Raw genomic sequence first — 17,234 nt, 5'->3', positions numbered from 1 at the left:
GACCGTCACCTTGCCAGGGGGTGGGGTCCAACATCACCTTGCCCACCAGCCCTGTGCCCTGGTTCAGGCTGTGTCTACCTAAGAGGCACGTTCTCCTCAGCACGAAGGTCCCTCCGGGCACTGGTGAGCCCTTCGGGCACTGGTGAGCCAGCAGCCATCTTGGCTCTGTGTATCTTGGTACCTAAGACTGACTGGCTCTGTCCGCCATGAGGTCTCTCACATAAGAAAATGGCCCCATTATGGGGAGCCAGCCGAGTTCCCAGGCTTGGAGATAATGTCCATCCTCCATCCAGCCACAAGACAGTCTGTCCCCAGCCCCTCAGCCCTGTTCCAGATGTGGAAATGGCTTTTTTTTCCCTCCTGCTGAACTCCAGGTTCCTCCATCCCCTCCTCCTAGGTAAATTCTTTCTGTGTTTTTCATCCAGATGGGATGAAGAGGGGTCAAGAGCAGGGATGGGCCAGGGATGCCTTACCGGCCTGCGCCAGCCAACCGTTCCACAGGGGTGGGTGGGGGCTCCCGGCCTCCTGTCGGTTCCTCCACCCACCTGAGCCCAGGGGTGGCCCTTATATGGCCCCAGTAGCTCTGGGAACACAAAGGGGGCACAGCCGCCAGAAACCCGTCAATGTGTCATGTCACAGGCAAACTGCGGTTTTTCCCCAGGGCTTGGATTAAGCCTTCCTTCTGGGGGAGATGGAAGGGGCTGGGATAGGGGCCCAAGAGTAAAAGCATGAGCTGGGGGTGGGGCTCTGCCACCCTTATTTCCCCACTATTGGGATCTCTCCAAGTTCTCCAAGAACCACTCCGATGGCACAGAATCCACTCTGCCGTCCACCTGCCTCCCACATAGTTCAAAGAAGGGAAGACACTGCTTAAGTCCCCTGGGCCCTCTGCCCCTCTGCCACCGGCCTAGTGTAGAGGTGGCCCTGGGCCCGGGGAGAGAGACCTGAGAAGACTTGGAGGATGGCCACCAACTCGACCTTCACCTCTCAAGGCCCAGCATCATCAAGGCTTGGGGCTGGTGGCATCACCTCCTTTCCGAGGCCGGTCCATGTCACAATGTGAGGAATTCACTCCTGCTGGCCTTCGACAGCATGTATGGAGCGCCTACTACCTGCTGATGCCCGGGCTGTCCCCATGACAAAAGATGAGCCTGTGTCCTGAGAGAACGGCCAGGAGGAACAGAGTTGTTTAAATTTTTTTATCAGCCACACTTTCCTTTTTTTTTTTTTTTTTTTTTTTTGGTCAGTTATTGGGCTTGAACTCATGGCCTGGGCGCTGTCCCTGAGCTTTTCTGCTCAAGGCCAGCATTCTGCCACTTTGAGCCACAGCGCCACTTCCGGTTTTCTGGTGATTGACTGGAGATGAGAGTCTCCGATTTTCCTACCCATGCTTTGAACTGCGGTCCTCAGATGTCAGCTTCCTGAGTGGCTACGGTTACAGACATGAGCCACCAGCGCCTGTGTGCCACACTTTTAAGTAGGAAACAAGAACCGAGTGAAGGTAAAATCCATATGAATACGTGTGTTGAAACTGTTATCACTTAACCTTGTCCCAACATCAAATTAGCAATAAAGTACTTTCTGTTGTTCTTCTGTTAAATTTTCCAAATCTGCTTACAGAGCCCCCCAAAACTAGCCTTTGCCATGGTTCAAGTGGTTGCCTGGCTCTCCGGCTTACTGTGCCCTCCGGGAGTTTGTCTTTTGTTCTTTCTCCTCGAGGAAGCCTCCCTGCCTCCCATCTAAATGAGGCCCCTCCGTGCCCCACAGTCCCCTGTGCCTTTTGTCTGGGAACCTGAGAGATGTTAGCAGTCACTATGTATGTGTGTGTGTGTGTGGGGGGGTGTCTGTATGTCTATCTCCGCATAGGTCCCTGGCTTCAGCTTGGGGAGACAAGAGGAGGACAGCTGTCACCTTGTTTCCCTCAGCAGCCTCTGAACCCCTCACTCAGAGCCTGCTCCACTCAACTTCCTACAAAATCAATCTTTTATTGAAATACAAGAGGCAAACAGAAAAAGCAAGGGGTGGGGCATGGTATAGGGTCCCATGAGGTTTCAGTTCAGCACCAGAAGGCCCCCCCCTCCCACCAGGCTACTGCCCGCCCCCCCAGGATTGCTGTCCTGACGCAGTGGATACGGGTCATGCCAGCACAGTGGTTAGGGGTCTCTGAGGGTCTCAGCTCTGCACACAATGCATTCATCGGGTCATGGGGAGGGGGCAGTAGTGAGCTCTCGCGTGGATGCCTGTGCACGAGTGCCGTGGTTCCATCCCTTGCTCGTGTGTTCCCCCTGTCCAGAGGCTCTTGTCCTCCCTGCGGGTTGACTGTGACAAACAAAACTGCTAGGCACATCTCGTCAAGGTTTGGGGGAACCTGTGTTCCATTGTTGATTTCTTTGTGGTGAGCTTCCGGGAGTGGAATTGCTGGGTCACCTCGGGCGTGGGTGTTCCGCCATACTACCAACATCACTGCACACTGCCTCCTACGGAAGGTCTGTGAGGGTCACTGCCACCCCTCCCCAGCCTTGCCAGCACCAGGCAGTGCCAGTGCTTTGAAGACACTTTTCTGAAAGAGGAAGAAGGAAACCCAACGCTTGGCATGTATCCAGTACTGTGTATGCAGCATCCGACATGTGAGAGCTTCTAGTCACCATAGCAACCCACAGAGGTCAGCACCACCATCACGTTCTGCTCTTGCTCCCAGGAGCCCTGGCTCAGCCACAAGCAAGGAGTCCAGCCAGGCCATCGGAATACACCTGCCTTCCTAGCCACTGCCAGCCCAGCTACCCCACTTCCAGCCTGCCTGTCTCCCCTCTCCCTTCCAGACCACCCCCTAGTTCTGCAACCCTGATTCAGTAGGCTCTGGTAGGAAGTGAGGAGCAGCCGGCCAGCTGCGGAGCGGCTCTCCAGGGCAAGGTGGTAGGCAGCCTGCTAGGGGCAATGGCAGCCATGGTAAGGACTAGCACAAGAGAGGAGAAACACCTGAGCATCTCTCTGAGCCTCCTCTTCCTCACCTAGGGCTGGGAAAGTCCTAGAAAATGAGCAGTGCCCAGGAACCAGGACACAATGCCCACGATGGGCTCCCTAGGGAGTGGGGATGCCATGCTGGTCTGTTTTCCAAAGTGAGTCCAGAGCAGTGACCACTCAATGACTCTTGAAATCCATTTAATCAGAACACCGGCCCTCCTTTGCCATTATACAGATGGGGAAACTGAGGCCCAGAGAGAAGCTGCAGTTGATATGTGGCTATATAGTGTCCAAGGTCAGGCAGGAACCAAGGCCTTCCCATGCTAACAGCACTGTGCCTCAGTCTCCCTCCTGGGCAACTCGGCTTCTGCAGAGACCTCAAGGCTGTTGGTAGCCGGGAGTGTGCTGTTGAGCACACAGGGCAGAGCTGGACATGCGGGGTGGGGGAGGAAGTGGTCTCTGCTGTGCCCAGGGTCAGGTGTCACCACCCACAGATTATCCAGGCACCTGACCTGCCAGGCCTACCTCAAGGCACCCATTGTCCCGGTACTGGATCAGTGACAACGGATGGGCTTAGCTTGATGGCATCCGGGCCGCCCTCCTCTGTGGCATGGGTTCATGCCAGGCTAGGTCAGGACCCACCCATCTGCCAGGATCCTAGAGGTGCCTGGACACTGGCTTCCTGACCTGACACAAGCACATGTGTGACCAAGCGGGGCCTATCCCAGCCATCTCCAGGGCTGGTGACCACCAGTTCTAGGAGGCCCCGGGCTACACTGCTCTCTAAAGTTGTGAGGTTTTTGTGGGTTTTGATATTCCATTAAGCAGCGCTGCTTTTTCAGGGTCTTTGTTTCATTTCATTATGTGTGAATACACGTTTAGATTAAGAAGAATCTATTTAAGAATAATTGGGCAATGTTGGGCTTCGAGGAAGAGGACTTGCCTGGCAGATGTGAGGTCCTGGGTCGGATCCCCAGCAACGCCAAAAGAGTTGTGGTTTTTTGTTTTTTGTTTGTTTTTTTTTAAGAATATTAGCATGCACACAAAGGAGATAAAGGTCAGGGGGCTGACGGTGAGTGTGAGACAGGACACACTCTTGTCACAGATGTGTGTGAGCAGGGACCTCCTTCACTGGCCTCTGTGTGTGAACAGACCCTCCCAGGCCCCTGACAGTGTGGGGGCACACATGCGCACACACACACACACACACACACACACACACACTTATAGTGTATAGTTATACCCTGGCCTAGAGAAAGGGTTCATAGCTCCCTCTGCCTCAGAAATTCACCTGGAGCTAACACTTATCAACCTCCGTGTGTGTCAGGCACTGTCCTAAGGGCCACGTCACGCTGTCTTGTGATCCCACCGATTAATCTTCACCATGGGAGATTGTCACTGACGTCATCCCCAGGTTTATCAGTCAGGAAAGCGAGGCTCCTCTTGGTGGAGAGCTACTCAGGAGGCCACAGCAGAAAGGAAACAGAATCAAGACTGAACTCAGACCACACAAGCCAGTCTGCTCACTCTGAGCTTCTGTTTCCTGTTCTGTATGACTTTAGACAAGGCCCCTGGCCCCCTGTGCTTCAATGTCCTCACCATCAGGTGGTCGTATGGGCTAGATGACTGGCGCATGCCCTGAGCGGGGCAGCCAGCAGGTCCACACTGTGACCGATGCCTCCCAGACCCCAAAGCCCACCGAATGGGCAGAAAAGCCACACATGGGTTTGCCACAAGAAAGAGATGGAAACATGGTGTCTAGGTACGGGCCTTTCTTCTGTTTATTGTGAGGCCCCAGCCCAGGCCTGTCCTGCTCCCAACTTGGCAGAGGAAGCAGCCCCCGTGGCAGAGGCCCTGCCCCGCAGCTCCGCTCAGGGGTTTGTTTCTCTGTGGGGTGCGGTGGACAGCTGGCCTGTGGTCCTGCTGCCATCACTCCAGCTTCAAGTCCAGCACCAGGGTGTTCTGACAGGAGAAAGGGGCAGGAGGTGGGGATGAGGGAGGAGCAATGGCAGGGGACTCCAGGCCAGAGAGGGGAGGGAAGGGGAGTGGGGGGGGCAATCTGGGAAGTGGAATTCAGTGCAGTACTTAAGCAAATTCTGAAGTGAATTTGCCTTGGGCCCTGGGGAGGCCCTTGCACCCCTCTGAGCCTTTGTTTCCTCAACATCCCACCTCCCAGGGCAGAGAGATTGGATGAGAAACATGTACATTTAACACTGCAGGCACAAAACCTAGAGTGTGGCAAGACATTTATATTTATTGAGCACTTACTGTTTGCCTCTAGGTGACTTAGCTCAATACATCCTAACACCTCTGTGAGGTAGATGCCTACATTTCCATCTCTATTCTAAGCACAGGAAAATGGAGGTGTGGAGAGACCAGGTCATTTTCCCAAGTGACAGAACAAGAGCGTCAGAGTGCCCTGGTCAAGGCTCTGGCTCTCAGAATTGATGGGATTGTACTGGTGGCTTCCTGCCCTCCCAGCCCACCCTTTCCTGTCTGAGAAAGGCAGACTCCTGCTCAGCACCCATTGATCAAACATGTTGATTGACATGGCCTTCCCAACCTCTCTCCTCACCTCTACTATGCTCAGTTCAGCCAGGTTGTAATTGATGGCCAGAAGGTCGGGGAGTGGGAATCCAACTTGGAGTACATCTGAGAAATACAGTAAGAGTCATCTCAGCCTGACTTCTCTGCCACCGATAAGAGATGCCCAGACAATGGGTGAACAAATGCAGCAGTGGTACTCACTGAACACTATGTGGAAAATAAACTATGCAACTTGTGGGCGGGGCGAGAGGGAAAAACTGGGAGCCAGGGGAGGGGTGACATTGTCCAAAAAGAGCTGTACTCTTTGCCTGACTTATGTAAATGTAACCCCTCTGTATATCACCTTTATACTAATAATAAAATAAAATAAAAAGCTACCCAGAGTAGAGTGGTGGGAAAATAGCTCAGCGATCGATTTGTAATGTCTGCCAGCAGCACAGGCAGAGAAGCATGGGGTCTGCAGGTGTTGACAGACCCCATCCCTGCCCCAGCCAAGTCTCATTCATGGTGTGAAGTCAAGAATCAGAGCCCAAATTATGGGATAGGGCTTAATCTTCAAGCCCTCAAAGGGACACAAAAACTACATTCGAGGGCTAGAGGGTGTGGCTCAAGTGGTTGAACGCCTGCCTAGCAAATGGACCCTGAGTTCAATTCATAGTACCATAAAAATAAAAATTAAATAAAACAACACATTTGGCCTCAAAATTCCAGAATGGACCACTACTCTCTTTCAGCCTCCCCATTCTGGAAGGCTTTGAGACCATGGAGGTGACGTCCCATCTTGGCCCCTGTGGGCGAGCTCACCATTCACTCTGGGGACATAGGCTTCCCGGAGGTAATCAGTGATGAAGCCGGTTAAGTCCTTGGCCTGGAAGAGGAAGAAGGGGAGAAGATGTCCACACACTGGCATTCGATGTCCTACCACACAGTCCCACCCAGCCCATACATCTTTTGTTGGAGGCGTCAAGTAACTTGTCCATCAGACATCAAACCCCGGCTCTCGCTTAGGCTTTGCTCAGCCTTCCAGCCACTGCCTGTCTGTGGCCTACCAGCATGGGGTGAGCTTAGCCCCTGCTTATGGGCTCTCCGTGTGGGCTAAACGGCACCTACAATAAAGCATAGTGAGTGTAATGTGTGTACGTGTGGCTATGGTTATTACCCACACCTGCTGTGTTCAGGTCTGTGTGAGGCCCTGAGAAAAATAACAGCTTAGCCAACCAAGGTCAGCTTAGCCCACCACTACCCATAGTCATGTTTTAAAATCAATCCAGGGAGAGATCCAGGTTCTAGCTACAAACGGAAACAGGGACTTTGAGAGGTTAAGGGACTTTCCCAAGGTCGCACAGCCAGTCAGGGACTCCCTTAAGCCTCTTGATGGGCTTGCTTTTGTTTTGCACTCAAGCCCCATCCCCTAGCCTCGAACCTGCAGGCCTGTGGGGGGATCAGGCCTCGTCTTCCCCTCTAACCAGGTGGGTCAGAAGCACTTAGGAATGCTTACATTAAAGTCACCAACCGATGAAGACCCTCGGGACAGGCCCAGTAATCTGTAGGGGAGAAAAAGCCAGGCAGGGGCTGGGGGAGGGGATGGTCAGAGCCACTGACCCCAGGCTGGAGAAAGAGGAACCTGAGGGCTCTCAGGCCCCACCCCCATCCCAGGCTCCAGATACTCCTGAGTCCATGCATATGTGCTTGTGTGCATGCGTGTCACTTGTGACAGGACACTGGTCACCTGTCACCAGAGCCCATGCTGTCCCCATCGCTCCTATCACTGAGTTCTTCAGCACCTCCTTTGGCTGCTCCTTCTCTGCCTTGGGGACTCCTGTCCTGTCTAGCATGAAGAGATTCATAGCCCCATAACTCTCAGCCTCTGGCCCTGGCGAGTCACAGGGTGGGAGCACCCTTTCCCCTACCTCTCCAGAGAAGTGGTCATCTGTAGTCGATTTTCACGCACCGAGTACTGGACATTCAGGCTGAAGTGCTGGCATGCAGGGAAGAAACAGAGTGAAGACAGTGCGCCCTCCCTGCCCCCACCATCATGACCACCACTTCCCATCCTGCCTCCCCAGGAACTCAGCCCCGCAGCCCCACACCCCTAGTCTAGGCTCCCTGTGCCCTCTTGTCCTAGGTTAAGACAACACCTCCCAACCTATCCAGCGCCATGAGGGTCTCTGTACACGCTGGGCCATGGCTCTTGGTCTTTGTTCATGCTGGACCCTCTGTTTGGGGTGTCCCCAGCTCCCCCCAAGTCACTCCCTCCCTTGGGCAGCTCTGCTCAAAACAGATCTCAGTTAGCATCTCGTCTAGGAAGTCCTTTGTGACTTCTCCAAGATAGATTTGGGGCCTCTCTGTGCTTTCGTAGTCCCATTTTGGGGCCCCTTCACTGCCCTGTGGCTGCGAAGGAATGTTGGAGAGAGAGAAGAGGGAGGAGAGAGGTTCTGGTGTGCTGATCACACCAGCTATTCCCAGCTGCCATGGCAGAGCCCAGGGCCGGGCAGCTGGTGACAGTGTCTGAAGGTCAGGGCGCACTGTGGGAATGAACCAAGGAGCTTGGCATCATTTCTTGACTATCGAGTAAAGTGCACCCTCCTGGCCTGGAGCATGCCTGCTGGGGGCAGACTGTACTCACAGTCTCCAGGAGAAAGAGGGACACCGGGGCCTTGCCTCGGCGCTTAGCCGCAAACATCTCCAGGGTGCCGTGGAGGTGCAGCAGACTCTTGCCGGGCTCCATGGTGACCTTCGGGGGCTTCTTTATCCTGATCTTTGTCACCAAGCGCTTTGACTTGGGATAGGCCTCAGCCACCTGTAGAAATCAGGACACTCCACTGAGGGCCAGTCCCGAGACACGTGGTTTCAGTGATTTTTTTTTTTTTTTTGCCAGTCCTGGGGCGTGGCTTCAGGGCTTCTTTTTGCTCAAGGCTAGCACTCTACCTCTTGAGCCACAATGCCACTTCTGGCTTTTTCTATATATGTGGTGATGAGGAATCGAACCCAGGGCTTCATGTATACAAGACGAGCACTTTACCACTAGGCCATATTCCCAGTCCTGGTTTCAGTTAGATCCAAGAGTCCTTCACGCGACAGGCACTTTCTGCCGCAGACACAGGCAGTAAGGTGGGCAAAAACCGGGGCTGTCCATCAAAAGGAGCAAATCACACAGCTGGCTATTTCTCTATTGGATGGAGGATGGACAGCACGTGATGGCTGGGCTGTTTCTATGCTGGTCCCAAAGTGTATTTTATAGAGACATGGCAATGCTTCCACAGTGGACTGGTGATGTGGGATAGTGAAAAGCTACCTCCTGGTCCTTTCCCTTCATTTAGAGGGCAAGGAAGAGCATTGCAGTCATGGGGGGCAGGGGAGCACTCACTTGTGGAATGAAGCCAGCCAAGGTCTGGGTGGTTTGTGGGGGCAGCTCACCAATCTACAAAATCGAAGTCCAAATGAGAGTGACTGAAGCCCCCAGCCCATCCTAACCACCACCCTCTGACTCAATAATGTGTACCCCAGAGTTTCAGTCTCCACACACACACTGACCCCTCCACTTTACCAACTAGATAAGGAGTTTCCAGGTGACTCTGACCATGACTTACACATTTCTGTGCCCATGGTTCTCAGCACAAGGTCAAACACTGAGAGAATGTTGGAGGGAAGAGGAAGAGGAGAAATTGAAGAATAGACAGCTGATGGTGAGAGGAGGGAAGGTTTGTAGATGGGAAAGTATAGGAATGGAGAAGTGAATAAACAGATGAGTGAGTGAAGGAGTAGGAGTATGAATGAATGGGTGGAAGTGTGACTGGGTGGGTAGAAGGATGAATGGATAGGTGGGAGGGTGAATGAATTGGTAGGAGGATGAATGGGTGGGAGGAAGAATGGATGGATGGGAGGATAAATGGATAGATGGGAGGATGAATGGATGGATGGGAGGATGGATGGATGAATGGGAGGATAATGAGTGAGTGAGAGGATGAATGGGTGAGTGGAAGGATGAATGGATTAGTAGGGGGATGAGTGGATGGGTCAGAGGATGGATGGATGGCTCGGAGTATGAATAGATGAGTGGAAGGATGAATGAATTGGTAGGAGGATGAATGGATTGGTGGGAGAATGAATGGGCAGGTCAGAGGATGGATGGATGGGCGGGAGGATGAATGGGTGAGTGGGGGGATAAATGGGTGAGTGGGTGACTGGATGGGTGAGAGTGAATAGATCGGTGAGGGTGGATGAATGGATGGTGAAAGGATGAAAGGAAAGTGATGGCTGGCCAAAGCACAAGGGATGAAGGTTCATGACCAAATAGGTGTCCGAATCAACAGTCGGATGCAGGAATGGGTAGATGGTGGTCACATGGACCCAGGAGTGAATTCACCACAGAACCTACACCAACGCTGGCATCTTCCAATGCCAGTGTTACCCACAGCCCCAAGATAGTCCTCAGGAGGACACACTAGGCCACTGGGACGGGGTGCTGGACAGTCACCTTCTTGTCCTTGATTTTCATATACAAGGACTTCTGTAGGAGTGCCAGCTCCCCGGTGAGGAAGGTGGCTGACAGCAGCAGCTGTGACGAGCCTTTGGCTGAGTCCTCGGGGAACTTGGGGGCCTCATCAAGCTGGATGGCCTTGCCGTTCTGAGGCTGCACCACGGTCTGTGGGAGGGACACGGTGGTGAGGAACTATGGAGGACTGGGCCTCCTCACTCTAGACTAATAAAGGCTCGAACCAAGCTGCACATCAGCAAGTCGGGAGATGTTAGAGACAGAGCAGGCCCATGGGACTTCCCAGTGCACAGGTAGGTAGACTGAGACCTGAGGAAGCAAGGGAGTCAACCACTAGTCCCCTGGCACTTCTTCCTATGAGAGCTTTTCCCATATCACTGGTCTAACTCTGACTTCTGGAGCCCTCATTTCTCTAGAACACAATTCCTGATGTCCAGGGCTTGGGGGTAGAGCTTCCCAGGAAGACGACTTCTCAGGACTCGACTCCCCATCCTTAGAAGATGCATCTCCCTTTCCCTTCACCCAATGAGGGCCCAGCTCTGCTACCCACAGTGGGACCCTTGCCAGAGCCCTCCTCCCCTGAGTGTCAGTCAGCATCAACATGGGCATAAGAGCCACTTATAGGAAGAAGCAGATGGCCCTAAGAGAAACCCGCCAAGTCAGTGGAGACACAGAAGCCTACACTGAGCACGGAGAGAGGGTTCCAGCCTCAGGGGATCTCCTCCCACCTTCCTCAGCCCTGGCCCAGCACCTTGACCTGAGCCCCACAGCTTACCTTTAAGTCCACCTGGATGTGGCTGGCAGTGGTGGCCGGCAAGGACATCAGGACATATTGGACCGTGCCCATGTGGCCCACAGGCAGGACATCTGTGCAGAGGACACTCCACTCAGGCCCAGACCCCAGAGTGGGTGCTGGCCCAAAAAGCTAGCACCCACCTGCTTCTCCCCACATCCCTCTCTGTGACCTCAGGCAAACTGCTCAGCATCTCTGAGCCTCAGGAAGGACAGCTGCAGGTTGGAGGCCATGGTGCCTGGCCTGAAGAAAATCACACCACTCTGCCGGCCTGGATTGGCTGTTCCACATACGAGCAAGCCAAGGCTCAGAGGAATGGAGGGGCTTTTCTCCCACCATCCCGCTTGGGATATGAGTCAGCCACTGGACTTTCCTCTCCCCCACATTGGGGAAGCCCTGTGGGCCCCACAATAAGAGAGGCCACAGTCATTAGGCATTCCCACTTTGGGGATTACCTGGCAGGACATAGAGCTTGGGGATGCAGGCAGAGTGGCTGCTGGCTGGATCTCTGGGCGCAGAGATGAATGGGAGGACCCTGCTGTCTCTTGGGGCCTCAGTTTGCCAACTGCACAGTGGGGGACAACATGATCTCAGCCCTCCTGTGGTTCCCGGGCTGGGCTGGAAGCAGCCCCGTGAATGGAGGTGGGGCCAGGGATGTCTAGCTGTGTTAGTGTCCTGGGGTAGGGGCAGGTGTGGCCAAGGATGCTCACCATGCAGGCTGGCCCACTTCTTGTTCACATACACCAGGACTGCGTCGATGGCTGGGCACATCTGCAAACAGAGAAGGCACCAGGCTGCCAGGGCCCTGCCTGAGGGCCCTGATGGGACAGGGACTAGGCAGGGAAACAGAGGCTCCAAGTCCCGTAGAAAGTCAACAGCGTGGAAATCAGAGTCGAGTTCAGGTCTGACCACAGTTTGCAAAGTTCTTAAACTCATCATCCCCCAGGGACTGGTCAAGCTACATGGGGTTGGCAAACTGGAACACGTGAGCTCCTGTTCCTTCTGCCTGTGCCCAAAGCAGACATCACTAGATGATCACAGCACCTCCTTCCCCTGAGCCAGACAGCTATCATCAGCCAATCCAGATCAGTGGCTAAGAGAAAGTGCCTGGGCCCTGCTGGCAACCCCAGACAGGGGGGTAGGGGCTCACTTCAAGTCACTTACCAGGTCGGGGAGGACTTTGTGCAGGGTGCTGTCTATGAATTTGTTGATCATCTTAGGCGTGCTAGACACGTAGTGAAGAAGGTGAACAAGTGCATCAATGACAGGAAGGGAGGAGGGTGTAGAGGAACGTAGTTTTGGAAGGTCAAAGATTCAGAAAGAGGGATAGTTCCAGCCTTCCTCCCCAGCCGCGGAGTGCCTCACTTGCTAGGCAGGTTGGTCTTCACACTGCCCAGGATGATCTCACAGCCCTCGCTCTTGAACATGGGGAAGCCTGTCTCCTCATCTTGCAGAAGGCGGTTGGTAGCTGTGATGTTCAGAACCACGGTGATCTCCATGTTAGCGCCTGTGATGCTGGGGAACAGAGCAGGCGGGCACTGTGAGCTTCTCTGCCACTCAGGCCACCATCCCCATCCTCTCTGTGTCCACCATCGCAGCATCTCTTAGAGGGGCGAAAGGAAGGGACCATCCCAGAAGGACAGAAAAGGGGATGGGACCTCTCCAAGGTTGCACAATCAGACTTACCCATCCATCTCTTCTTGCTTTGGTAAACTCCTACACATCCTTCAAAACTGTCCAGCTAGTATAGCCTCCCCTAAGCCTTTTAAATCCTCTCCTCCTTTCTCCTTTTCTCCCCCTCCGCTTTTAGACTGTGGTTGTCTTGCTCTGGTACCCAGCAAAGTAAGAACCAAGTCTACATCACAGCAGATAGTACCCAGCAGGTACCCAGTAAATGTGCATCTACAGGGGAGGTGAGATGGCCCTCCTTCCCCTCTTCCCGCCCCTCCCTGCCATGCTCACCTCTTGCCAGTGATCGTCATGCCCGTGGAAACACACTGGAAGATGCCCACTCCAGGTACAAAGTTCAGTGTGATGACGGGTACCAGGACGTCCTTGACCTTCACACTGGAGGGAGAGGCATGCACAGCCCTAAGATCTGAGCAGGCAGGTTCTGAGCCCTTAGCCCACTGTGCTCCCACCCTGCTGAGACCCGTGGGTAAACGTCTCCCATGCCAAGGGGATGGGAAGATAAGCCTGTCTTGGGCCATCAGCAAAAGGCTAGAGGTGCCTCCATCACAGGTGAGGTGATCCCCACTGCTGGCTGCATGATCCTGGGCTCTTCTCTTCCCATCCATGGGCCTCACTTCCCCATCAACCAAACAGGAAGGTTTGCATAGATCTGGGTTTCTTGACAGTGGCACTCTTGGGCTTCAGGACTGTGGCAGACTGTCCTGTGCGTTGTAGGATGTTTTCTAGCAGCTCTGACCTCAACCCATGGATACCAGTGCCACTATCACACAGAAATTGTGACACCAAAAAAAAAAAAAAAGTCTCAAGACATTGGCAGAAATCCTCCTGGAGGCACAATCATCCTTGATTGAGATTCTAGATAGCAAAGTGTGGCATCCATAACTCCTCCCCTACAGCCTGAGCTCCCAACAGACATTGCTAATTGACCACAGCCCTGCTCCCGCCTGAGAGCTCAGGCCAGGCAGTTCCTATTAATCAATCCCCTACAACCCTTACAGCACCATTCCTCCAGCCACTGTCGGATCATCAAAACCTTTCAGCTCTACCCGTTGACGGCTTTTTCATTTCACTGCAATACATTCAGTGATCTTCAGCGATTGCATGAAGGGAGTTTGAGCTTGGCTTTTCTTCCTCCAAGTGACCCTAGGCAAGAATCCTGTCTAGGGGGTTGACCAACACTTGCCCATAGTCACATGGTGAGACCACCCAAGGCAGAAAAGAGGTCTGAGCTCGTACCAGTGGACTCACCAGGCCTTCCCCAGCCTTGGATATGGCATCTGGGCCAGCCCTTTGCCTGGGCCTGCCATCCACACACCCCTCCCCCTGCTTACTTGCTGAGGCCTTTGATAGGTTTGGCCCCTGGTCGCTTTGTGCCAGCCTCAGCCGCCATCTTCTCCAGGATGTGACTCTCCTCCATGGCACTCTGGACCTCTGCAGGGGGCAGGGGCAGGAGGCCCTCAGCTGGGCAGCCCACTGTTCCCCTGCCCTGCACCAGTCTCTTGTGCATCTCAGACCACTTCCTAGCAGCGCCATTAACAAATGGTGGAGGGTTAAGTTAGGGGGAGGGGGGAGCAACTAGCTGCAGGAACCCTAGAGGGGTTCAGGCCCAGAAGGGAGGAGCTGGCCAAGGCAGCCAGGAAATACAGGTATCTGTCTGGTTCTTGGAGGAAGAGGAGGAGGAATATCCACCAGGAAAGTGGGCAAAGGGCTGGCAAGGGAAAGGAGAGGAAGCGTGAAGACTCTGAAGGTGAGACACACAGGGAGCCAGGTTTGAGGCCTTGAATGCCAGGCTTGGGCAGCAGCTTGGGGACTCATCTGACACCTTGTTACAGGTCAGGTTCTAGACAGCTGGAGATGATACCTAGAGATGGCGATTCCCCAGAGCTGGACACCCCAACCCCAGACCAGACCCTGCCAGAAACCCCTCCAAGATGGCTACAGGTTAGTTTCCAGAGAAGAGACAACTACTGGGCAGAAGGAGTTGTCCTAGCTTTTCATGCCTGAGCTCAACTCTATCCAACTCCATGTGGCCCTGGAGCTGAGGTTGGAAAATCAATTTTACTGAAGATCCCTTACAGGAAGTGGGGAGAGGGGAGGGGGACGGGGAGATGGGCATTAACTTCTCACTGGGTTCTACCAGGGAAGGCTGTTGCCTTATTTCATAATTTGTTTGCTTTTGTGACAGTCCTAGGTCCAGGCACTATGCCTGAGCTTTTTGGTTCCAGGCTAGCACTCTACCGCTGGAGCCACAATGCCTTTTATTGCTGTTCTTGGTTAATGGAGATAACAGTCTCACAGACTTTCCTGCCAAGGCTGGCTTTGAACCAGATCTCAGCCTCCTGAATAGCTGTTCCATGTTTCTTTACATTTATAGATGGACAAACAGACACACAGAGAGGGCAAACAGCAAGTTGTTAGCAGAGCTTGAATGTGATCCACAGTCTGACACCTCCATAACCTGTGTGTGACCCTCAACTCCTGTCCTCAGAGCTAAGGAGGGACTATGAGAAAATAATTTCTTTTTTTTTAGTTCTGCCTCTAGCTTGGGGGAACTAGGGAACATCATTTCATTTGCCCTGGGCCCCAGTTTTCCCCTCAGTAAAAGGGGAGAATCACAGTAACATGTTGCTTGTAAATTTGGTTTGCTGACCGCAGGACTCTCCAGGCCCGCAGACGTGAGCAGCCACTGCCGGCCACCTGCCCTGCCCCACTGCTGGCCCCGACCCAAGCCTGCACTCTCACCATGATTCAAGACGTCCAGGCCCAACCGCAGCAGTGCCCCAGGTTCCGCCCGTGTGCCGGTCAGCAGGCCACAGAGCACCAGACACAGACACGGGAGCTGCAGCATCTCCACCTAGATGCAGGGGCCCTGATGAGGGATGGCCCACCAGGCCTCGCAGCCCTGAGGATTGCCTGTGCCCAGAGCAGATGGAACTCCATTGGATGCAGTTGGGGTCCAGGAGCCCCAGGACTCCAGGCAGCATTAAAAAAAAAAACACAAAAAAAACAGGGCAGTAGTCTTCTCACCTCAGGCAGGGCATCTCCCTCTCTATGCCTCAGCTGCCCTACGGGCCAGATGCCCCTCTGACCAGCCTGTGACACAGGCCAGTGGGAGGTTTGTATGAGTTCCAGAAAGCTCACTGCCAGCAATGCTAGAGCATTCTGGGAGTTCCAACCCACCTGCTCCTGGTACCCTCCCCCCACCACCACCCCACAACACAGCATGGGCCCCCTTCTTCCTCATATCCCTTCCCCAACACTTCCAAAATCTCAATCCACTTCCGAAAGTCTCCCAAAACATGACCTCACCAATAGGGAAACTGAGGCACCTACAAGGTCTCTTAGCTGGTGCACAGTAAGCTGAATAAAAAGACCCACCCCAGCTCACACCTGTAATCCTAGCTACTCAGGAGGCTGAGATCTAAGGATCGCAGTTCAAAGCCAGCCCAGGCAATTAACCACCAGAAAACTGAAAGTGGTGCTGTGGCTCAAATGGTAGAGCACTAGCCTTGAGCTGAAGAGCTCAGGAACAGTGCCCAGGCCTGGAGTTCAAGCCCCATGACCAATAAAAAGAAAAGAGAGAGAAAGAGAGAGAGAGAGACCCACCAAGACCCTTCAAAATACCCCCACAACAAAAAGCCCTACACTACTCTAGCTCCTCCAAGAAACCTCCCCCTCTACTTCCCAAGACCTGCATGTCTCCCAACCAGGGGCCAAGTGTGGAGTTGGGGTTTGGGGTTTGGCTGAAAGGAATCAAAGAAGGCCCATGGCAGCCGGGCGGGCCAGTGTCAGCCTGAAGAGATGGGGCTCCAGTTGGACTTGCGCTGACCGCAGTATCCGGCACCAGGGCTCCTCTAACTCTCAGGATGGGCCCGCCATGCCCCCCCCCCCATTTCCAGCCAAGTCTATCCTGCATCCATCACTCTCCATCCTTGACTGGACACCTCCTATGTGCCGGGCAGGTGGGGCTGCCAGGGGCTCCTTCCACAGCCCTGCCTCTCTTGAATCTTAAAATGTGGACAGAAGGACGGTGAGATGGGCAGGGATGGGGGCAGGGTCACGATGGTCAGACGGAAGGGCTTGCCAAGAAGTGTGTGGGTGAAGACCCAGAGTGTGGAAGGGAACCCGAGTACAAAGAGCCACTAGCTGAAATCAGGATCCATTTCTCCTGCCCCCGCCAATTTCTTAGAGTTCCCTGGGCTCCTATGAATAGAGGTGTATGCGCGTGGGGTTGTGCTTATAACTGTGGACCCCAGGGCTCTGCAGAGTTCCATTCAGAGGGACAGGCTGGAAGATGCTCTGCGAAGGTCTCCCGCCCTGGCCCAGCTCACAGGGAGGCCTACAGACCCAGACCCAGCTCTCTGGTTCCCAGACTAGAACTAATGCCGAACTCCCAGCTGCACCAGCCAGGGCGTCCAGCTGTGCAGGGCAGGGTTTCTCAAGAATGACACATAGCTTAGGTGTCCAGGTTTTTCTGGGGAGCCACAGGTAATTCCAGGGCTCCATTTCTGATTGTGCTTTTACCTCACCTTCGCCTCCTTTTAGAATTCCTGCCCTCCACCCATCCATAACCTGCTCCACCTTGAGGCCTCATCCCAGCCCTTACCTCCTCCACTAGGAAGCCCTCCTCACCCCCCCGGCTACCACCACACTCAAAACCACAACAACTTAAACCTGACCGTGGATACAGCCCCCCCTCCCACTTGTGGTGAGAGTCCCCCTGCCAGTCCACTCACGGCCTCTGCT

The 17,234-nt window shown here is 54.0% G+C and overlaps 1 protein-coding gene across 1 annotated transcript; it reads right to left on the bottom strand.

Annotated features, from left to right (window-relative positions):
• Nucleotides 1-4,890: 4,890 nt before the first annotated feature.
• Bpifb6 (BPI fold containing family B member 6) lies at nucleotides 4,891-15,713 on the bottom strand. Its single transcript, XM_048349389.1, has 17 exons — nucleotides 15,669-15,713; nucleotides 15,516-15,581; nucleotides 15,231-15,342; nucleotides 13,820-13,919; nucleotides 12,759-12,863; nucleotides 12,162-12,311; nucleotides 11,961-12,021; nucleotides 11,507-11,567; nucleotides 10,779-10,870; nucleotides 9,986-10,153; nucleotides 8,876-8,929; nucleotides 8,135-8,308; nucleotides 7,419-7,486; nucleotides 7,007-7,052; nucleotides 6,313-6,376; nucleotides 5,537-5,613; nucleotides 4,891-4,923 (listed from the first exon to the last, which is right to left on the bottom strand). Exons 1-17 carry the CDS (start codon nucleotides 15,711-15,713, stop codon nucleotides 4,891-4,893), a joined length of 1,476 nt encoding a protein of 491 aa, XP_048205346.1.
• Nucleotides 15,714-17,234: the final 1,521 nt, after the last annotated feature.

This window comes from Perognathus longimembris, chromosome 6 (assembly GCF_023159225.1).
Source record: "Perognathus longimembris pacificus isolate PPM17 chromosome 6, ASM2315922v1, whole genome shotgun sequence".
In the NCBI taxonomy this organism is placed as follows: Eukaryota; Metazoa; Chordata; class Mammalia; order Rodentia; family Heteromyidae; genus Perognathus; species Perognathus longimembris.
The sequence above is the reverse complement of the archived record's forward strand: the minus strand, read 5'-3'. Positions and strand labels throughout refer to the sequence as shown.

Excerpts from the sequence above, each read along its gene's own strand:
- Bpifb6 (XM_048349389.1), bottom strand. The coding sequence starts at position 15,713 with ATGCTGTGTTGTGGGGTGGTGGTGGGGGGAGGGTACCAGGAGCAG. Across the intron at positions 8,930-9,985 it reads TGAAAATCAAGGACAAGAAG|ATTGGTGAGCTGCCCCCACA; the intron begins GTGACTGTCCAG and ends TCGATTTTGTAG. Across the intron at positions 4,924-5,536 it reads CTGAACTGAGCATAGTAGAG|AACACCCTGGTGCTGGACTT; the intron begins GTGAGGAGAGAG and ends TTCTCCTGTCAG.